Genomic DNA, 24786 nt, shown 5'->3' on the forward strand with positions numbered 1-24786 from the left:
AGATATTAAATGGGACTGATAGTCTTCTAGATAGAAGATATTAAATGGGACTAATAGTCTTCTAGATAGAAGATATTGAATGGGACTAATAGTCTTCTAGATAGAAGATATTGAATGGGACTAATAGTCTTCTAGATAGAAGATATTGAATGGTTGAATGGGACTGATAGTCTTCTAGATAGAAGATATTGAATGGGACTAATAGTCTTCTAGATAGAAGATATTAAATGGGACTAATAGTCTTCTAGATAGAAGATATTAAATGGGACTAATAGTCTACTAGATAGAAGATATTGAATGGGACTAATAGTCTTCTAGATAGAAGATATTAAATGGGACTGATAGTCTTCTAGATAGAAGATATTAAATGGGACTGATAGTCTTCTAGATAGAAGATATTGAATGGGACTGATAGTCTTCTAGATAGAAGATATTGAATGGGACTGATAGTCTTCTAGATAGAAGATATTAAATGGGACTAATAGTCTTCTAGATAGAAGATATTGAATGGGACTGATAGTCTTCTAGATAGAAGATATTGAATGGGACTGATAGTCTTCTAGATAGAAGATATTGAATGGGACTGATAGTCTTCTAGATAGAAGATATTGAATGGGACTAATAGTCTTCTAGATAGAAGATATTGAATGGGACTGATAGTCTTCTAGATAGAAGATATTGAATGGGACTGATAGTCTTCTAGATAGAAGATATTGAATGGGACTAATAGTCTTCTAGATAGAAGATATTGAATGGGACTAATAGTCTTCTAGATAGAAGATATTGAATGGGACTAATAGTCTTCTAGATAGAAGATATTGAATGGTTGAATGGGACTGATAGTCTTCTAAATAGAAGATATTGAATGGGACTAATAGTCTTCTAGATAGAAGATATTAAATGGGACTAATAGTCTTCTAGATAGAAGATATTGAATGGGATTAATAGTCTTCTAGATAGAAGATATTGAATGGGACTAATAGTCTTCTAGATAGAAGATATTGAATGGGACTAATAGTCTTCTAGATAGAAGATATTGAATGGGACTAATAGTCTACTAGATAGAAGATATTAAATGGGACTGATAGTCTTCTAGATAGAAGATATTAAATGGGACTGATAGTCTTCTAGATAGAAGATATTGAATGGGACTAATAGTCTTCTAGATAGAAGATATTAAATGGGACTAATAGTCTTCTAGATAGAAGATATTGAATGGGACTGATAGTCTTCTAGATAGAAGATATTGAATGGGACTAATAGTCTTCTAGATAGAAGATATTGAATGGTTGAATGGGACTAATAGTCTTCTAGATAGAAGATATTGAATGGGACTAATAGTCTTCTAGATAGAAGATATTGAATGGGACTAATAGTCTTCTAGATAGAAGATATTGAATGGTTGAATGGGACTAATAGTCTTCTAGATAGAAGATATTGAATGGGACTAATAGTCTTCTAGATAGAAGATATTGAATGGGACTGATAGTCTTCTAGATAGAAGATATTGAATGGTTGAATGGGACTGATAGTCTTCTAGATAGAAGATATTAAATGGGACTAATAGTCTTCTAGATAGAAGATATTAAATGGGACTAATAGTCTTCTAGATAGAAGATATTAAATGGGACTGATAGTCTTCTAGATAGAAGATATTGAATGGGACTAATAGTCTTCTAGATAGAAGATATTGAATGGGACTGATAGTCTTCTAGATAGAAGATATTGAATGGGACTGATAGTCTTCTAGATAGAAGATATTGAATGGGACTGATAGTCTTCTAGATAGAAGATATTGAATGGGACTGATAGTCTTCTAGATAGAAGATATTGAATGGGACTGATAGTCTTCTAGATAGAAGATATTGAATGGGACTAATAGTCTACTAGATAGAAGATATTAAATGGGACTAATAGTCTTCTAGATAGAAGATATTGAATGGGACTAATAGTCTTCTAGATAGAAGATATTGAATGGGACTGATAGTCTTCTAGATAGAAGATATTAAATGGGACTAATAGTCTTCTAGATAGAAGATATTGAATGGTTGAATGGGACTGATAGTCTTCTAGATAGAAGATATTGAATGGGACTAATAGTCTTCTAGATAGAAGATATTGAATGGGACTAATAGTCTACTAGATAGAAGATATTAAATGGGACTGATAGTCTTCTAGATAGAAGATATTAAATGGGACTGATAGTCTTCTAGATAGAAGATATTGAATGGGACTAATAGTCTTCTAGATAGAAGATATTAAATGGGACTAATAGTCTTCTAGATAGAAGATATTGAATGGGACTGATAGTCTTCTAGATAGAAGATATTGAATGGGACTAATAGTCTTCTAGATAGAAGATATTGAATGGGACTGATAGTCTTCTAGATAGAAGATATTAAATGGGACTAATAGTCTTCTAGATAGAAGATATTGAATGGGACTAATAGTCTTCTAGATAGAAGATATTGAATGGTTGAATGGGACTAATAGTCTTCTAGATAGAAGATATTGAATGGTTGAATGGGACTGATAGTCTTCTAAATAGAAGATATTGAATGGGACTAATAGTCTTCTAGATAGAAGATATTAAATGGGACTAATAGTCTTCTAGATAGAAGATATTGAATGGGATTAATAGTCTTCTAGATAGAAGATATTGAATGGGACTAATAGTCTTCTAGATAGAAGATATTGAATGGGACTAATAGTCTTCTAGATAGAAGATATTGAATGGGACTAATAGTCTACTAGATAGAAGATATTAAATGGGACTGATAGTCTTCTAGATAGAAGATATTAAATGGGACTGATAGTCTTCTAGATAGAAGATATTGAATGGGACTAATAGTCTTCTAGATAGAAGATATTAAATGGGACTAATAGTCTTCTAGATAGAAGATATTGAATGGGACTGATAGTCTTCTAGATAGAAGATATTGAATGGGACTAATAGTCTTCTAGATAGAAGATATTGAATGGTTGAATGGGACTAATAGTCTTCTAGATAGAAGATATTGAATGGGACTAATAGTCTTCTAGATAGAAGATATTGAATGGGACTAATAGTCTTCTAGATAGAAGATATTGAATGGTTGAATGGGACTAATAGTCTTCTAGATAGAAGATATTGAATGGGACTAATAGTCTTCTAGATAGAAGATATTGAATGGGACTGATAGTCTTCTAGATAGAAGATATTGAATGGTTGAATGGGACTGATAGTCTTCTAGATAGAAGATATTAAATGGGACTAATAGTCTTCTAGATAGAAGATATTAAATGGGACTAATAGTCTTCTAGATAGAAGATATTAAATGGGACTGATAGTCTTCTAGATAGAAGATATTGAATGGGACTAATAGTCTTCTAGATAGAAGATATTGAATGGGACTGATAGTCTTCTAGATAGAAGATATTGAATGGGACTGATAGTCTTCTAGATAGAAGATATTGAATGGGACTGATAGTCTTCTAGATAGAAGATATTGAATGGGACTGATAGTCTTCTAGATAGAAGATATTGAATGGGACTGATAGTCTTCTAGATAGAAGATATTGAATGGGACTAATAGTCTACTAGATAGAAGATATTAAATGGGACTAATAGTCTTCTAGATAGAAGATATTGAATGGGACTAATAGTCTTCTAGATAGAAGATATTGAATGGGACTGATAGTCTTCTAGATAGAAGATATTAAATGGGACTAATAGTCTTCTAGATAGAAGATATTGAATGGTTGAATGGGACTGATAGTCTTCTAGATAGAAGATATTGAATGGGACTAATAGTCTTCTAGATAGAAGATATTGAATGGGACTAATAGTCTACTAGATAGAAGATATTAAATGGGACTGATAGTCTTCTAGATAGAAGATATTAAATGGGACTGATAGTCTTCTAGATAGAAGATATTGAATGGGACTAATAGTCTTCTAGATAGAAGATATTAAATGGGACTAATAGTCTTCTAGATAGAAGATATTGAATGGGACTAATAGTCTTCTAGATAGAAGATATTAAATGGGACTAATAGTCTTCTAGATAGAAGATATTGAATGGTTGAATGGGACTGATAGTCTTCTAGATAGAAGATATTGAATGGGACTGATAGTCTTCTAGATAGAAGATATTAAATGGGACTGATAGTCTTCTAGATAGAAGATATTGAATGGGACTAATAGTCTTCTAGATAGAAGATATTGAATGGGACTGATAGTCTTCTAGATAGAAGATATTAAATGGGACTGATAGTCTTCTAGATAGAAGATATTGAATGGGACTAATAGTCTTCTAGATAGAAGATATTGAATGGGACTAATAGTCTTCTAGATAGAAGATATTGAATGGGACTAATAGTCTTCTAGATAGAAGATATTAAATGGGACTGATAGTCTTCTAGATAGAAGATATTAAATGGGACTAATAGTCTTCTAGATAGAAGATATTGAATGGGACTAATAGTCTTCTAGATAGAAGATATTGAATGGGACTGATAGTCTTCTAGATAGAAGATATTAAATGGGACTAATAGTCTTCTAGATAGAAGATATTGAATGGTTGAATGGGACTGATAGTCTTCTAGATAGAAGATATTAAATGGGACTGATAGTCTTCTAGATAGAAGATATTGAATGGGACTAATAGTCTACTAGATAGAAGATATTAAATGGGACTGATAGTCTTCTAGATAGAAGATATTGAATGGGACTGATAGTCTTCTAGATAGAAGATATTAAATGGGACTGATAGTCTTCTAGATAGAAGATATTAAATGGGACTGATAGTCTTCTAGATAGAAGATATTGAATGGGACTGATAGTCTGCTAGATAGAAGATATTGAATGGGACTGATAGTCTTCTAGATAGAAGATATTGAATGGGACTAATAGTCTTCTAGATAGAAGATATTAAATGGGACTAATAGTCTTCTAGATAGAAGATATTGAATGGGACTGATAGTCTTCTAGATAGAAGATATTGAATGGGACTAATAGTCTACTAGATAGAAGATATTGAATGGTTGAATGGGACTGATAGTCTTCTAGATAGAAGATATTGAATGGGACTAATAGTCTTCTAGATAGAAGATATTAAATGGGACTAATAGTCTTCTAGATAGAAGATATTGAATGGGACTGATAGTCTTCTAGATAGAAGATATTGAATGGGACTAATAGTCTTCTAGATAGAAGATATTGAATGGGACTAATAGTCTTCTAATTTGGTGGATTCTTTGCTTTTTCTGGATTAACCTTCATCAGGGAAAAACTGAAAGCCAAAAAAAATTGTAAATAGTGTGATTGCCATATTTATGATCATGTTCATAGATTATTTAGTACTTATGTTTTTTACATGAAAGAAATGTAGTGCTTTCCTTGAGCAAGTTTTATATAATAGAATTTCAGAATTAGGAGAACCAAGTTAAGTGCTCTTAATTTTTTGAATATGCTGTATTTTTAATTTTTTTTTTATAGCCCAAAAGTGACACAATTACAAGATATTGGTAGAAAGAGATGTACCTCACCAGGATTTATTAAACTACACGAGGATCTACATCAAGGAAGTCCTATTACTGTATCAGAAAAAGATTTCAATACAAACCAAGGGGGAAGTAACCCATGTCACAGCTCTCCAAACATAACAGAATCGTGTTCTACCCCTGTTTCAATGGTTACATCTTTTGGTCTGATTTCATCGGAAAGTACATCGCCAGTGAGGAAATCTGGAGCCATCATGATAATGCATGGACAGACCCCAGCAACATGTGCTGCACCAACCTTTGTCTTGGTCAATAAAACAGTTGGTGCTCCTATTAGAGGGCGTATTGATTCAACAATTCTGTCGTCTGCTCTGCCATCTAGTATCTGTTCTGTAATACACACAGATATCACTAGTTCAAACAAAGCTATCTCTCCTACAAAACTTATTGATGAAATTTCTGAAGAAGTGCAAAATGAATTTACTCCTCAGAAAAAAACACCAACGAAAAGAGCAGCAGAGATTGTGGCTTCTTATGCTCCATATTATCTTTCCCCAGAACTGATTAAAGATACATGTCTGAGCCAGGATACACAAGAGAGAACACCAACCAAATCTTCTCCATTGTCGATTAGCTCATCATCTAGTCGTTATAGACCTGTTGCTCCAAAACCTATCATATTAAGTTCCTTCACATCGCCTGTGAAAAAGGTGTCACCATTTCTGGAGAAAAAGAAGTTCACAAGTCCTAGACGGAAACAATTACAAACTAAAGCTATGTCCATACGGCCTAAAGGATTTGTACCAAACAAACCCCATATATCACCAAGTAAAAAGGCTGCATACAGCATAATAAACAGAGCATTGAAAAGACCAAAGACATTATTACCTAAACCATTTGGAATGGTGACACGACCTCTTCATGTTCATATACGAGAGGTCGAAGATGAGGAGGAGGATATTACTTCAGTGGTAACAAGTGAAAGTGAGGGAATGGAGACAGATTATATGTCGGGAGATTGTATTGATACTATGGACGTAGATGAAGCTCAACTTTACAATAGTCCTTCGGTATTCTCAAATCGGCAAAAACATAATTCAGGCTCAAATCGTAGTGTTGAAAGTGACGATACTCAAAGTGAGGCTGAGGATGCTAATCTTTATGACAGTCAGAATGAAGATGATGTCATAGATGATGAAGATCATTTAGCTGATTTAATGACCGCTAGTTCCACAATATGGTAAGTAGATCATGCAGGGTACGGTGTCCATATAATCTCGTTACATTGCTTTTCTGTTTAAAAAAAAAGAAATGACATCATTTACCTACTGGTCTATTTATTAGGTAATTGTTGATTTGATGTAATGCATACACGAGATTATTGATGGATTTACAGTTAGTTAAGGTATAACCATAGATTATATCAAACTAATGTTTATGAAAGCAGCTCATAAGGTTTAAGTTTTATTTCCTCATCCCCAAGCATAGAAAGGATTTTAAATAGTTTGTCTATGATGTAAGAAATTCTGTGTCAAGAATGTTTCATATAGTTTTCCATTTATATAGAGCAATTAAATTCTGGATTTTAAAGTGCATATAAATCTCCTTGATTTAACATTCAAAGTTTAATTCACTCTCCCTTTTATTCATGTTCATATTAATATACATGTGACAACATATCCTTCAAATGTAGGAAGCAAAATGTCACGTAAGCAAGTTATTTATTAGATTCAATCACTTCAATAGATGTTGAAAATGACATCAAATTTACATACTGTGCTTTGATTACAAAACCTGATTGCGTTATCATTCCTTATTGAAGCATGTCATTAAAATAGCAAATATTCACATAATTTTTAAGTGAAGTTTAACACTTCAATTATGTTTGCCTAATTGATATTTAGGGAGTAATAGCACAATCTCTGCATTCACCTTTATGTAACGGTCTAGATCCAAATCTTAGAACAATTATGCGAGGAAGAATGAACTCATTAAACATGTTGTGTACCATATAAAACTTGGGGCAATCTCATTTATATTTCAAACCAGGGTAATTTAAAAGTTAGACCAAATTAGGTTATCTGCCAGATTTTAGATTTTTTTATATTGCAAAATTAGAGTTCTCTTTCTTTAAGCAAAAAAATGAAAAAAAAAAATGGTGTAATCTTAAAATTATACAAGAGCACCAAATCATGCTACATTTAAGGATATACTGTACAAAGTAATACGTTAGTTTCACAAGAAGACAATCAAGGCATGTCACAATATATGACTTAAAATCTAAATGAATATACATCAATGAAATGATTTTTTTTTAACCAGCTATATCCTTTTTGTCGAGCCTGCAATATTTTATTGTGGAAGGGATTATACATTCTGTCAATATTGTCAGCAGCATCAACATTTATGTTCAGTCTGTGGTTGAAGTTTTTAAAGCACCTATAACTTTGTCAAAACTTCATGGAATATTACATAAACCTTGCCAAAAGCTTTTTATATGATTAAGAGATAATGTCTGATGCAATATTTTGAATATAATGATCTCATTTTTCCGTATTTTCCTGATAAATGGACCTTAATACAGTTTTGTATACAGTATGTGACTAAATTTTTTAGACATTACACTTTGTCAAACCTTCATAGAATTTTATGAAACTTGGACAAGAGACAGGAAGAAAAAAGTTGGAACTCTAATTTTGTTTCCATATTACTGATAAATGGACTTACTTTTTGCAGTCAATATTACACTTTGACTTCAGCAATAGCAGGCATAAGTTCATGGTTCATAAGTGTTTCTCGTTTCTCGTTTTTTATATAGATTAGACCGTTGGTTTTCCTGTTTGAATGGTTTTACACTAGTCATTTTTGGGGCCCTTTATAGCTTACTGTTCAGTGTGAGTCTAGGCTCCGTGTTGAAGGCCGTACTTTGACCTATAATGGTTTTCCTTTACAAATTGTGACTTGGATGGAGAGTTGTCTCATTGGCACTCATACCACATCTTCTTATATCTATATAAGACATAGGGTTCCACAGAGTCCTGAATGAATTTTATTGAGTGTGACCTAGATAGACTTGTATTTTTAGTTAGTCAGGCTAATCAGGGCCATGTAAGTTCAAGTTTAAAGTTCAAAAGATTTATTTATAGACGAATATCAGTATACAGAAAACATAAGCTCTACTGAGCTTTCAAATGTAAGCTATTGTTATCACTTGGTGTCATTCGCCATTGATCTCATTTCCCTGTTGTTAACTGATTAGAAATATTCTCCTCAGAAACCACTGTATTAATTTCAAACACACTTTGCAGGAATATTATTTAAGGTGGTACATAACACTACAGGGAGATAACTCTGTAAAAATCAGCTGAACGTTTTAATCACGTTCTATTGTTAAGGAAATATTAAGCTTCTCAATAATCAAAAATTAGTGTTTGTCAAACTGCTCTATATCAATGAAATTTTTCCGATAAAGTGTGTGGTTCAAGTTTTTTGAAATTTTTTTTTTTGTCAAAGGGTCAAATTAAATATTTTGTCAAAATTTTATGAAAATTAAACGAGCCAAATTAATTTTAGTCAAGGTGTTTGGTACCACCTTAAAGTACTGTTGATTCATCATTGGACACCAATTTTAGGATGGATACAGATGAACCATGAATTTCAATGTTTTAACGAATGACAAATTTTCTATTAGCTTGTAAGCAGACTTTGTCAAAACCTCTGAATTATACATCCACGAAAACGCAACTTTTCCTCGAACGATGATTTTTGAGACCAACAAAAATAAATGAATCCACAGTATATAGTATAAAGTTTATGATTTTTGTCAATGAACCAACTTGGCCAAAAATAGAATATACAATTAGTGAACTTTTATCTTAAAAAATAAAAACTATGATGGATTGAGAAAATCTGACTGTGATTATAAATATCCAGAATATCAGATACTCCTATTGGCAGTTAGTCTTACTGATTTTAGTATTTTGCCTATTATCTTGAAAACTATCATTGGTAATCAGAAACTAAGTAAAAAAATGAACAAGACAAAACTACAAAACTACAATGGAAGTAATAACCCTTAAATGACAGCTATTTTACCAATTTTAGCCTGTTCTACTGAAAATTAGTATAGAAATTGTAAGAGCAAAAAATTATCCCCAATAGAAGTTCTACCAAAGTGCCAAAAATTATCAGCTATAAAAATCCTACCAAAGAATGAAATTACCAATTGACTTCTAATAGGGTTTATATCCCTTACACGAACATTTTATGACATCTTTTATTGTTTTTTTTTCTATTTATATCTTGAAAACTGTCATAGATAAAATATGTAAAAAGCAAAAAACAATCAACGATAGAAATATTTATTTAAAAGCCAATATGACCAAAGCCATCAATTGACCTTTGCTTATGATTTGTAGGAAGGACTGGATTTATTACAGTAATTCAATTAATAAATGCATGTTCTTCATATGCTACAGTTTTGCTTCCCAGCGACAGTGTGCCAAAGATAAAGAAAACAGAAAGAAAGGAATGAAAAAGAAAGATACAACTATAGCCATGCTAGCTCCAGATTTGTTGGAAGTTGATCCACATGTAAGATCATTTTTAATATTCTGTATTTTTGAGAGATAATAGATTTTAGTGAAGAAAGAGACTTATAACTTGTTTTATTTTCTCATTGATTAGTTTATTTAGTTTAAAAACAGTTGTTGGTTGATTTGTATACAGGTACATATATTTCAGATTTAATATTACAAATTTGCAATATCATTAATGAAAACAATGAACTAAACAGATATCTGAGGCCTAAAATATCATTAAGTTTGTATGGCCATCTTTGATCCACCAAGAAAACTGTACCAACTTGACAAAAGTCGCAGAAAGCAAGACATAAAGATGGCTTTTCCGGTGACTATGACGATGTCGTCGTAGTTGGCATCAACAATTTTTAAGTTTTCTGCTTAAGTTAGTTTGATAGGAACTACTTACAATAGACAACAAATTTTTTGGTAAAGTTGCATGACTGTCTGTCTATCTCAGTTCGAATGACCAATTCGAGGCCCTGCCCACTAGTTCATGGTCCATTTACTTCTAATTAATTAGCAATGTTGCTGTCCATCAGATTGTCTTTTTCTGAATTTTATGCCAACAGGCCAGACATATCTCTGTGTCAACAGTTTATTTTTATTTAAACAGAATGTCTGTTTTCATATTTTCAATATTCTTTCATATTTAAAAATAAACATTGTGATCAATAACAATGAATAACAGAAATGGTTTGCCTGGATAAATGTTAACCTCCCGTGTTTGCAAACGTCAGAGTGATGCATTGCTAAGTCATTCGAAAGCATTGTGCCTGTAGCTAGTGATGTTAACAAATCTCTTGTGCTCCAATGTAGAGTATAGTATTGTTGGAAGACTCTAAAAAGTCAGTTGCACTCTGGAAAATAAATGTAAAAAATAAATGAATAAATAAATGAATAAATTAATAAAATGATGTAAGAGTTTCTACAAAAGAATCAAGAGAGTTGCTTTATCTGTTCTATGTTTCATCTACAACAAACTCAACAGGGAAGTAATATGAAGACACTTTCATTGCTTTCAGAGGTTATAAATTCGTGTAAACGTGTATCACAAGTTGTTTGGGGCGTCCAGGGAAGCTATTTACGTTTCCTACTCCCAACCTCTCTAACTGGTCAAAAAGAAACTGTTAAGGATATGGCCATTGTTCATTGAGAAATTGAAACTGGTATGAGGACAAGGATAAGGTTCATATTTTTAGCCCCCGCTGCATGGCGAAGGGGGCATTTAGTGTTACCCTTGACTGCCTTCCTTCTGTCTTTCCGTCTGTCCCATTTTCGTTTGAAAAGCAAGCTTGAGAAGGGGCATTCATGTCCTCAGACACATTCTTCTTTTTATTTTTTTACATATTCTATCACAGGCATGAGTTGCAGTATGTATGGTTTCATGTTTTATAAATGAACATGCCCCACACCTATCATTTGCTTTCTTGATTCCTACATGTTTGGCCTTGGATTTACACGATAAGGGATGGAAATGCACATTTCCTAGGGAAAGTGCTGCCCAAATTTTACATGGATCATTGATATTATTAAGTTCATGTGATACTTGTAGTGAAACCTCTATCTGAAGGCCTTTCAACATAAAATTAATCCTAGTCAGTAAAGTAGATGACACATTTCAGCATACAATGGCATATGCATAATATATTGAAATTGTAATTTATAAAAGATTGATCAAGTGCAGTGGGAGGAAATGAGTTTTTGTATAATGTGAAATATAAATGCAAAAAAAGTATTGAAGCAGAATATATAGATATTACAACTTATTCCCTGGTAGAAAATTTAAACATTTATTAGACATAAAGAATAACAGAAGACATATTTGAGCTGAAAATTGTAATTATTCAAACTTTAGATTAAATAAAGTCATTAATTTGACATTTTAATAATACTCAGTAAATATTTGGTAAAGATTCCTATGTGATTACATCATCAAGATTCCATTATGTCATTTGTACTGATGTGTTACATGATTAAATATTTGGAGAAGGTTTTTTATTTACTGTCAGTTGATTACTTACTTGTTGAGATTTATGTAATAACTTTGTATTTAGAATAATATTTGTTGTAATTGTGTTTAATGACAATGATTACATAGTTTTGCTTATTTCATTCTTGCTTTAAGATAAACTTAATAATCATTAAAAAGTTAACATTAATGGTACTGCTAATATAGATGACTGATATTTATATCATATGTCTCCAACCACCAAATATCCACAACAGGACTAATTAAAAGATTCCTACCTTCATCATAAGCATTTCATTAGATACAGTTAGTATTTAATTTCAAGTGTGAAGACAAATTATCATTACAGCTCTTGTATAATAGTATGCAAAGCAAACCTTTGATCAACTTGCTTGCTATGTTTGCTTGGATGTTTGGAAACAATAAGTATGCGGAGTTTCAGTCTGTTTTATATATACTGGGATTTGATTGGACAATAAAAATTGACATGAAATGAAGTTAATGTTTATTGTCCAATTAAATTCCAGTATATAGTAAACAGACTGAAACAGACTACTTACCTGTTGTTTACAAACATCCAAACAAACATAGCAAGCAAGTTGATCAAAGGTTTGCCTTGCATGCTTTTATAGAAGAGCTGTAAGCCTGTATTTTTTGTCCCCCGCGCAATGCAATGCGGGGGACATAGAAACATTGTTAGCGCTCTCATGTGTACAATTCTTGCCAGATTTTTATGAAACTTATATCATAGGTTTATATCAGCAATGTCTTGGACGAGTTCGAAAATCAGTGCTGATCAATTATTTTTAAAAGAGTTATGCTCCTTGGAAACATTAATTATATGGAAAATTGCATCGTTAGCCCTCTCATATGTACAATTCTTGCCAGATTTTTATGAAACTTATATCATAGGTTTATATCAGCAATGTCTTTGACGATTTAGAAAATCAGTGCCAATCAATCATTTTTAAAAGAGTTATGCCCCATGGAAACTTCAAATTACATGGAAAATTGCATCGTTAGCACTCTCATTTGTACAATTCTTGTTAGATTTTTATGAAACTTATATCATAGGTTTATATTAGCAATGTTTGTAAAAATTGGAAAATCAGTGCCGATCAATTATTGTTTTAAAGAGTTATGCCCCTTGGAAACATTAATTATATGGAAAATGCATCGTTAGTGCTCTCATTTGTACAGTTCTTGCCAGATTTTTATGAAACTTACATCATAGGTTTATATCAGCAATGTCTTTGACGAGTTTGAAAATAAGTGCTGACAAATCATTTTTGAAAGAGTTATACCCCTTGGAAACTTCAACTATATTGAAAATTGCATCGTTAGCGCCCTCATTTCTACAATTCTTGCTAGATTTTTATGAAACTTATATCATAGGTTTATATTAGCAATGTCTTGGAAGAGTATGAAAATCAGTGCTAATCAATTATTTTTAAAAGAGTAATGCCTCGTGGAAACATTAATTATATGGAAAATTGAATTGTTAGCGCTCTTATTTGTACAATTCTTGCCAGATTTTTATGAAACTTATATCATAGATATAGGAAGATGTGGTATGAGTGCCAATGAGACAACTCTCCATCCAAGTAACAATTTATAAAAGTAAACCATTATAGGTCAAGGTACGGCCTTCAACACGGAGCCTTGGCTCACAACGAACAGCAAGCTATAAAGGGCCCCAAAAATTACTAGTGTAAACCCATTCAAACAGGAAAATCAGCGGTCTAAGGCCAATTAAAATTAATTGATAGATTTTCATCCCCGCCCGCCCCTCTGAAATCGTTCCGCCCCAATTTTTTTTATTTTGAAAAATTTACGATTTCCGGATTTTGTTCATTTTCGTTACCGGTAACTGTCGATAATTTCTTTTCATTAATAACTTCCTGTTTCAAATTTTGGTTTTTGCATTTCTTTTTATGTTTGATTCGTTATACATGTATATACATGATAGAACCTTATTATTACACTTGCGTATATGAAGAACACGTCACAAGAGCGTTTCATATCTAATAAAAAATAAAAAATAAAATCCTCCCACCCACCCCATTTTTTTTCAAAAATTTGGATGAAAATCTACTAATTAAATTTACTTGGCCTAATCTATATAAAAACGAGAAACGAGAAACACGTATGAACTACATAAATAGATGACAACTACTGTACATAAGACTCCTGACTTAGGACAGGTGCAAACATTTGCAGCGGGATTAAACGTTTTAATGGTACCAAACCTTCTCGCTTTTCTGAAACAATAGTATAACATCACAACATAGAAAGACATACTATAAAATATCAATTGGAAGGCTTAACTCAATTAAAAAACGCAGATTAACACACAATGAACGAATAAATTTGATCTGTGATACCTGAATGCAAATACATAGTTAATAAAAATTATAAGGGATAAATAATTAAGGTCAAAAGTAATTAACAGGTTTAAACAAAGTTAAAGTATGATACCACTGTGAAATGTTAAACATAGGTTTATATGAGCAATGTCGTTAAGGAGTTCAGAAATTAGTGCTTAGCAATTATTTTTAAAAGAGTTATGCCCCTCTGAAACATTGATTATATGGAAAATTGCATTGTAAGTGCTCTCGCATGTACAATTTTTGCCAGATTTTTATCAAATTCATATCAAAGGTATATAACAGCAATGTCTCAGACAATTTCAAAAATAAGTGCCAATCAAATATTTTTAATAAGTTTCCCTTGGAAATATTAAATATATCGAAAATTGTTCTCAAGTCTTCAAATCTCTAGTAAGATAATTTTAAAAAGTTTTAAAGAACAAAAAATTTTGATTTTGACATATGGATGTATATATAACACTATAAAAAAATCAAAATCAAATAAGATACTGTCTGTTTGAACTACAACAAATAAATTTCATAGAAGTGAAGGCCACTTGGCAGTTTATCAACTATAAGGTAAATGGAGCTATTAAAACAATTTCAGTTGTTGATGACAAACCCTAATATCTAAAGGTAATGGGACCTGAATCAAAGTGGTTCATCTCAACAATAATAATGTCAATAACTGTTAAAATCTTAATAGTTCACCTTGGAGAGGTTTGAATAATTCAGTGAAATAAGTGGAATGTTACATATTCAAACCAGTTAAACAGCTCCTATTTTAATTAGTTCCATATCGACCAAGTCGAAGGGGACTTTAGGTTTGCACTCTGTCTGTCTGTCTGTCTGTCTGTCTGTCTGACAGTCCGGCAAATCAGTTTTCCACACTTTTTTCTTTGTGCTTGAAGATATTGATTTGAAATTTGGTATATAGTTTTATCTTGACAAGTTACAGATCAAGTTTGAATTATGTTCCGGTCTAATGATTTTGTGCTGAGTTGTGGTCCTTGGACTTAGAAAATTCACACAAATAATCAGTTTTCCGCATTTTTGTCGTGCCTGCGACTTTTGTCGCAGAAAGCTCGACATAGGGATAGCGATCCGGCGGCGGCGGCGGCGGCGTTAGCTAACTTCTTAAAAGCTTTATATTTTAGAAGGTGGAAGACCTGGATGCTTCATACTTTGTATATGGATGCCTCATGTTACGAAGTACCGTCAGTCACATGTCCAATTTCCTTGACCTCATTTTCATGGTTCAGTGACTACTTGAAAAAAAAGTTCAGATTATTTGTAATGTTAAATTCTCTCTTATTATAAGTAATAGGATAACTATATTTAGTATGTGCGAACCTTGCAAGGTCCTCATGCCTGTCAGACAGTTTTCACTTGACCTCGACCTCATTTCATGGATCAGTGAACAAGGTTAAGTTTTGGTGGTCAAGTCCATATCTCAGATACTATAAGCAATAGGTCTAGTATATTTGGTGTATGGAAGGATTGTAAGGTGTACATGTCCAACTGGCAGGTGTCATCTGACCTTGACCTCATTTTCATGGTTCAGTGGTTATAGTTAAGTTTTTGTGTTTTGGTCCGTTTTTCTTATACTTTATCCAATAGGTCTACTATATTTGGTGTATGGAATGATTGTAAGGTGTACATGTCCAACTGGCAGGTGTCATCTGACCTTGACCTCATTTTCATGGTTCAGTGGTTATAGTTAAGTTTTTGTGTTTTGGTCCGTTTTTCTTATACTTTATCCAATAGGTCTACTATATTTGGTGTATGGAATGATTGTAAGGTGTACATGTCCAACTGGCAGGTGTCATCTGACTTTGACCTCATTTTCATGGTTCAGTGGTCAAAGTTACGTTTTTGAGTTTTGGTCTTTTTTCTTATACTTTTATGCAATAAGTCAACTATATTTGGTGTATGGAAATATTCTATGATGTACATGTCAGTCTCGCAGGTTTTATTTGACCTTGACCTCATTTTCACAGTTCATTGCTCAGTGTTAAGTTTATGTGTTTCAGTCTGTTTTTCTTAAACTATAAGCAATAGGTCAGCTATATTTGTTGTATGGAAGGATTGTAAGCTGTTCATGTCTGCCTGGCATGGTTCATCTGACTTTGACCTCATTTTCACGATTCATGTATTTCTTGTTTGGTTTATATGACCTTGACTTCATTTTCTTGGATCATGTTAAGTTTATGTAATAGTTGTAGTAAAGCTTTCATTTAGGACTATCAACATAATATCAATGGTTAGTAAAGAAGGCGAGACATTTCAGCGTGTCCACTCTTGTTTTTGTCATGCTTGAAGATATTGATTTAATAATTGGTATATAGTTTTATCATGACAAGTTACAGATCAAGTTCGAATTTTGTTCCAGTCTGATGATTTATGCAGAGTTATGGTCCTTGGATTTAGAAAATTCACTCAAATAATCAGTTTTCCACACTTTTTGTCGAGCCTGCGACTTTTGTCGCAGAAAGCTCGACATAGGGATAGTGATCCGGCGGCGGCGGCGGCGGCGTTAGCTAACTTCTTAAAAGCTTTATATTTTAGAAGATGGAAGACCTGGATGCTTCATACTTTGTATATAGATGCCTCATGTTATGAAGTTTCCGTCAGTCACATGTCCAATGTCCTTGACCTCATTTTCATGGTTCAGCGACTACTTGAAAAAAAAGTTCAGATTTTTTGGAATGTTAAATTCTCTCTTATTATAAGTAATAGGATAACTATATTTGGTATGTGGGTACCTTGCAAGGTCCTCATGCCCGTCAGATAGTTTTCACTTGACCTCGACCTCATTTCATGGATCAGTGAACAAGGTTAAGTTTTCGTGGTCAAGTCCATATCTGAGATACTATAAGCAATAGGTCTACTATATTTGGTGTATGTAATGATAGTAAGGGGTACATGTCTAACTGGCAGGTGTCATCTGACCTTGACCTCATTTTCATGGTTCAGTGGTCATAGTTTAGTTTTTGTGTTTTGGTCTGTTTTTCTAATACTGTATACAATAGGTCAACTGTATTTGGTGTATGGAAATATTGTATGATGTTCATGTCAGTCTGGCAAGTTTTATTTGACCTTGACCTCATTTTCACGGTTCATTGCTCAATGTTAAGTTTTTGTGTTTTGGTTTGTTTTTCTATTACTGTATGCAGTAGGTCAACTTTATTTAGTGTATGGAAATATTTTACGATGTACATGTCAGTCTGGCATGTTTTATTTGACCTTGGACCTCATTTTCAAGGTTCATTGTTAAATGTTAAGTTTTTGTGTTTTGGTCTGTTTTCCTAATACTGTATGCAGTAGGTCAACTATATTTGGTGTATGGAAATATTTAATGATGTACATGTCAGTCTGGCAGATTTTATTTGACCTTGACCTCATTTTCATGGTTCATTGCTTATGTTACGTTTTTGTGTTTTGGTCTGTTTTTCTTACACTTTAAGCAATAGGTCAACTATATTTGGTGTATTGAATGATTGTAAGGTGTACATGTCTAGCTGGCAGGTGTCATTTGACCTTGACCTAATTTTCATGGTTCAGTGGTCAAAGTTAAGATTTTGAGTTTTGGTCTTTTTTTCTAATACTATATGCAATAGGTCAACTATATTTGGTGTATGGAAATATTTTATGGTCTTTATGTCAGTCGCGCAGTTTTTATTTGACCTTGACCTCATTATCAGTTCATTGCTCAGTGTTAAGTTTTTGTGTTTTGGTCTGTTTTTCTTAAACTATAAGCAATAGGTCAACTATATTTGTTGTATGGAAGAATTGTTAGCTGTACATGCCTGCCTAGCATGGTTCATCTGACCTTGACCTCATTTCCATGGTTCGTTGGTCAATGTTTAGTTTTCTTGGTTAATGTTAAGTTTATGTGACAGTTGTAAGAAAGCTTTATATTTAGGACTATCAACATAATATCAATGATTAGTAAAGAAGGCGAGACATTTCAGCGTGTGCACTCTTGTTTTTGTCATGCTTGAAGATATTGATTTGATAATTGGTATATAGTTTTATCAACGAAAGAAATCTCTGTAATACTGAAAAATTGTTACACCAGGGTTTTCGATATCACAAACTAGTCAAAACATTTACTAAATTTTATCATCGGTACAAGGACATCATTCGTAAATATAAATCAACATGCAGACATCTTATATGTTCAGGTATTTCACATCCAATATTTTATAGTAATATTCTTTCCAAAGCACAAAAATGTCGGCATTCACCTCAAAAGCTAACCAAACCTTTAAACAAATTTATTCATAAGGGATATTAGGATACTGTTGTCAGGTCATTAAGGATTGCATATTTTGGTATTAATATTGATTCACTCATAGGGTCTTTGCATCGGAAATAAACACATTTATTCTAAAACCAGTTGTTGGCATGATAAGGGTTATGTGCTTCTCATATATTTTATGATGGTATGATACTAAACCCCTAACGGGAGGGATTGTGCTTGATTTTCATATGATGAAGACATAATATTTCAATCAGTTTAATTGAGGTCTGGAGCTGGCATGTCAGTAACTGCTAGTTGTCCTTTGTTAATTTATGTATCATTGTCATTTTGCTTAGTTTCTTTTGTTACCTATTCTGACATCGGACTCTGACTTCTTTTAAACTGAGTTTTACTGTGCGTATTGCTATGTGTTTCTTTATTCTACATTGGCTAGAGGTATAGGGGGAGGGTTGAGATCTCACAAACATGTTTAACCCCGCCGCATTTTTGCGCCTGTCCCAAGTCAGGAGCCTCTGGCCTTTGTTAGTCTTGTATGTTTTTTTAATTTTAGTTCATTTATATGTTTTGGAGTTTATTGTGACGTCCATTTTCACTGAACTAGAACACAATTTTATTAAGTGGCCAGCTGAGGACCACCTCCAGGTGCAGGATTTTCTCGCTGCGTTGAAGACCCATTGGTGGCCTTCAGCTGTTGTCTGCTCTTTGGTCGGGTTATTGTCTCTTTGACATATTCCCCATTTCCATTCTCAATTTTATTACCATGACCAGTTACAGATCAAGTTCGAATTTTATTCTGGTCTGATGAATTTGTGCAGAGTTATGGTCCTTGGAAAATTCACTCAAATACTTAGTTTTCCACACTTTTTTATGCCCCCGCCGTGGCGGAGGGGGCATTAAGTTTTACTCTTGTCTGTCTGTACGTACATACGTCCCAAAATTGATTTCCGTTCTCTAACTTTAGTTTGCCTCAACCAAATGTTATGAAACTTATACACAATGCTTATTACCACAAAACACAGATCAAGTTTGAATTTTGGTGGCGTCACTTTTACCGTTCTAGAGTTATGCCCCTTTACAAATGGAAAAATTGCTGAATTTTTCGTTTCCGTTATCTTACTTTAGTTTGCCTCAAACAAATGTTATGAAACTTATACACAATGCTTATTACTACAAAACACAGATCAAGTTTGAATTTTGGTGGCGTCACTTTTACCGTTCTAGAGTTATGCCCCTATAGAAATGGAAAAATTGCAAAATTTTTATTTTCTTCTAAATATCAAGTAATTTTTAAAATTGGAGTTATCTTCCTTTGTCCATGATTATAGTTGAATCAACTACAATCAATGCTTTTTACAATGCAATGTTTAATTTTGACTTCCACTGATAAAACACAGATCAAGTTGAATTTGGGTAGTGTCACTTTAACCATTATTGAGTTATGCCCCTTTATAAATCGAAAGATTGCAAAATTTTTAGTTTCCATTCTGTAACTTAAGTTTGCCCCAACCAAACATTATGAAACCTATACACAATATTCATTACCATAAAACTAAGATCAAGTACAAATTTTTTGTTTCTGTTTTCTAACTTTAGTTTGCCTCAACCAAATGTTATGAAACTTATACACAATGCTTATTACTACATAATACAGATTAAGTACGAAATTTGGTGGCAACACGTTTACCATTCTTGAGTTATGTCCCTTTATAAACATAAAAATTGCTGAATTTTTCGTTTCCGTTCTCTAACTTTAGTTTGTCTCAACCAAATGTTATAAAACTTATACACAACCGTTCTAGAGTTATGCGTGTTTACAAATAGAAAAATTACTGAATTTTTAGTTTCTGTTCTTTACTTAAGTTAGCCTCAACCAAATGTTATGAGACTTACACACAATGCTTATTACCACAAAACTCAGATCAAGTTCAAATTTGGGTAGCGTCACTTTTACTGTTCTTCAGTTATGTCCCTTTATAACTATATGATATGCAAGCGGGGGCATCATCTGTGTCCACATGTGGACACTATCCACATTTATTTCATCATACTTGAATATATTGACTTGATATTTATTATATAGTTTACACCATGACAAGTAATAGATCAAGTTAGCATTTTGTTCAAGTACAATGAATTCTAAAGTGGTAGGGGACTATGTATTGCCATGCAATACTCTCAGAATGCTTGTTATACCCATTTCTTAAGGGGGGAATATGTCTCTGTCTGTCCATCTGCCATCCATCCCATGGAATGTGTGTCACACTTTTCTCAGGAACTGCATTCATTGCTCATCATCTTTTTGTTAACAGATAGCTACTTACAACAGGATGTCATTTGTGATCAATAGCTCACAGTTCAATTTGTTTTATTTTAATGTAAGTTTGTTACCTTGACCTTAAATATGAAGCTTGTAGGGAAGAAATTGAAGATTGCATTCTTAAGATTAGTTGCTATATTGTAGTCTGATTACTTTTCTGGTAAAAATCATCTATTTTATTTGAAATATTGACATAGTCATTGATGGATTTTGTCTGAGATTAAAGTGTCTTGAATAATAAATAGTTGAAGGACATGGGCACCCACAGGAGGTCAAGTCATCCTTAATGAATATGATCTGACAGAGTTTAGGACTAAATATTGCTTAGATATCCTTTGGGTGTAGTCACTGAATATTTAAATTTCTTTCTAGAGGAGATCTTGATGAATTTTTATACGACCGCAAAAAATTTGCATTCGTATATTGCTATCATGTCATCGTGATCGTCATCTGAAGACATTTGGTTTCCGGACAATAACTTTAGTATAAGTGAATGGATCTCTATGAAATTTAACACAAGGTTCAATAGCACAAAAGAAAGGTTGGGATTGATTATGGGGGTTATGGTCCCAACTGTTTAGGAATTAGGGGTAAAAAAGGGGCCAAAAAAGGCCTTTTTCTAGTTTCCAGACTATAACTTGTGTATAAGTGTATGGATCTCTATGAAATTGTACCACAAGGTTCCATACCACAAAGGGAAGGTTGGAATTGACATTGAGGTTATGGCCCAAACCGTTCAGGAATTAGGGGCAAAAAAAGGGGGGGGGAAAACAAGGTTTTTCTGGTTAATGAACAATTACTTAAGTATTAGTCTATGGATCTCTATGAAATTGAAACACAATGTTCCATACCACAAAGGGAAGGTTGGGTTTGACTTTGGGGTTATGGCTAAAACCGTTCAGGAATAAGGGGCAAAAAAAGGGGAAAGGAGGGGAGGGGGGGGGGGGGGGGGGGGGGGGGTGAGGAAAGGGAACAAGGTTTTTCTGGTTTCTGGACAAATACTTAAGTATTAGTCAATTGATCTCTATGAAATTGTACCACAAGGTTCCATACCACACACTGAAGGTTGGGGTCGATTTTGTGGGTTGTGGCTTTGATCGTTAAGAAACTAGAGGCCAAATAGGGGCCAAAAACAAGACTTTTCTAATACTGGCTAAGCCTGTTCTAACATAAGTTATTTCTGATCTATATAAAGAAACAACAAATACTGATATGGCAGGAGATACACACCAAAAAGGGTGTATAAATTATTCTAGTTTTGTTTGATTTCATCGAAAACTGAATTCTTGTGGTTCTATGAAATGCTGAATCTAACTGTGAATTCAGATATTTAATTTTGGGCCCTGTCTTCAAATAATTCCATATTAAAGTCCAAAGGGTTCAAGGTTAAACTTTGTTTGAATTCATGTTTTTTTTATTTTATATGCTGAACCTAACCATGGAATTAGATTTTTGGATATTTGACCATTAAGTAGATTAAATGTCCCATTTCAAATTTTTAAGTTATCTGACCACATTTATTCTGTGTCAGAAATCTATAATGTGTCAAATATTTAATCACTATCCAAATACATAGCTGTATCAAGCTTGAATATATGTCCAATTTTTTTTTATTAAAATTAATTTCCATAATCCTGAATTTGACTCTGTAATTAAAACTTATATGAAGTTTTATCTTTCCTTGGAAATAGCTGGTTAATACTGCAAAAGTGAGATAAAGACAGTCCCTGTTATATGTCCCTGGTAATCATGGTAATGTTTTGTTTATATATGAATAAATCTTATTGCTTCCTTTATTTCTAACATACAGTGCATGGACATAATTATTCATCTCTTGCATTTTTATTTTACAATATATTGAATATTAAAATATATTTTTTTCAATATTTATATAAACAACTTTGTATCTCTTTACAAATTATTGTCACAGGTTTATTTGTTTGTTAGTTTTAATTTTGTTGTTAAACATTTTCTTTTTCTGATGATGTAAATTTCTGTTGAATTGAATTGTAGATGATTATTTATATGTTCATTTACATCTGTAGTAAAATAAAAGCAACTACGGGGAAAAAACTCTACAGTTACCTTGTCGCCTAAGGTGACCAGATTTTTTAATTGGGCAAATAAAAATTTTGTCATCCTGCTTGCCAAGCCAAGCTGGCGACTGTAAAATTTTTGCATTTAATACCACTTCTACCCTTTTCCCAGCAATAGTAACAAAATCTGTTCCCAAACCAAATAAAATTGAGAATGGAATCAGGGAATGTGTCAAAGAGACAACAACCCGACCAAAGAGCAGAAAACTGCACAAGGCCATCAATGGGTCTTCAACACAGCGAGAAAATCTCTGAAACCTGATTGTCTAAAGTTAAATTCAAATTTATACTGTAGACATTTCCTCTAATCGTTCATTAAGTGTGCTTTTATTATTATACAAATCAGAGAAAGGAAAAAGCCAGACAATGAATAATTTAATAGGAAAAATCTTGCTATTACAGTACACAATTGTAAAATGTTCTTGCATAATGAAAAGAAATTAGACAAATGAGTTCAGTAGATAACATAGATGGATTATTTGACTGACTTTTAAAGACTGCTTTCTCTATTTTTCTGAACAGTAATATACATTAGTTCTTTATTGTGTTTATATTTTTTTTTAATAAAAGATTTTACTTAAATCTTTTCTTGTCTAAAATAAATGTTACTTTTGAGGGGTATGATATACTGAAATCCATATTAGAACTCATAAAAAGGAAAAATTCCTTTAATTTTACACTTAGTCCATATGGCTGTCTTTGTCTCTCAATGTTTTCTGATTGTGCATTTATGATATATATGATATTGTATAAATTAGTTACAGTTTTTATGAGCCTTATAAAAAATGCAGTGGGATAAACTAAAAAAATTGTGTATGTTATAATCTTATTTAGTATGGAGCTAAAATGTATAATGCATATAGTCACTAAAATAACTGATTCAATTTGGATCTTGAAGATGCACTTGACCCTTTCATACCGAATGTATCCTTTTGTTACCCTCATGGGCATGCCGAAATTATCCTTTTAGCACACTGGTCCAGATGCCGAATGTATCCTTAAGGATACATAAATTTCTATTTTTAGACAGTCACAATGCAAACAGAAAAAAAAACGTTATAACGAATTTCTTGACATAGTTGATCCATAGTATAATAAACATTAAATGCATTCCATATAATCGTATCGGGCGTATTTACGCTGTCAAACACAATGTTTCTTCAAAGAATGTTGAGAGAAAAAACTTGTGACGTAACAAAATGGTGGAAAAGAAAACAATCACTGTCAAGTGTTTCATTTCAAGTTAAAACATTTAGAAAACTTAAGCTGTGTTCATGAAAGTAGTTGAATTTGTACAAAAGTTATATATAAGAAGCTGCTGAACCAACGCCTTTGTGGTGAAGTGAAGGTAGAGTCACTGAAGAGGATACCCGATGGTATGCAGGGTTGTCAATAAAAATAAATAAATAAAATACCGCTGGATTGACAACAACACTTTAGTGAACTGCAAGTTTTATTGTGTCGACTAGTTTCGCCTATTAGATCGGCGTCTTCAGGACATGGTATCTAAATTTTAACGTCATAATGTGTTTACTCCATTGTCTTTGTTGTTCCTGGTTACCAATGTATGAATGAAATGAAAAAATTACAAATGTATGTACATAAAGGTAGTAAATTAAAAAATGCGTGTAACATGAATGTAAGTACAATGTCAGTGTACAGTTTGTATAAAGTTTCTTCCTAATTTGGACAACACTTTTA

General features: G+C 32.7%; 1 protein-coding gene across 5 annotated transcripts in view; it reads left to right on the top strand.

Annotated features, from left to right (window-relative positions):
• LOC127732893 (GON-4-like protein) overlaps positions 1 to 24786 on the top strand; it is a 179747-nt gene that overhangs the window by 50651 nt on the left and 104310 nt on the right. For all 5 annotated transcript variants that reach the window (XR_007996491.1, XR_007996492.1, XR_007996490.1 and 2 more), the window contains exons 20-21: positions 5480 to 6724; positions 9963 to 10077. Coding sequence is in view for 1 of the 5 variants with exons in the window: in XM_052242069.1 (XP_052098029.1) it covers positions 5480 to 6724; positions 9963 to 10077 (1360 nt within the window). In the remaining 4 variants the exon portion in view is untranslated. The remainder of the gene's footprint in view (positions 1 to 5479; positions 6725 to 9962; positions 10078 to 24786) is intronic.

The sequence above is a fragment of the Mytilus californianus genome, unplaced genomic scaffold, assembly GCF_021869535.1.
Source record: "Mytilus californianus isolate M0D057914Y unplaced genomic scaffold, xbMytCali1.0.p SCAF_3, whole genome shotgun sequence".
In the NCBI taxonomy this organism is placed as follows: domain Eukaryota; kingdom Metazoa; phylum Mollusca; class Bivalvia; order Mytilida; family Mytilidae; genus Mytilus; species Mytilus californianus.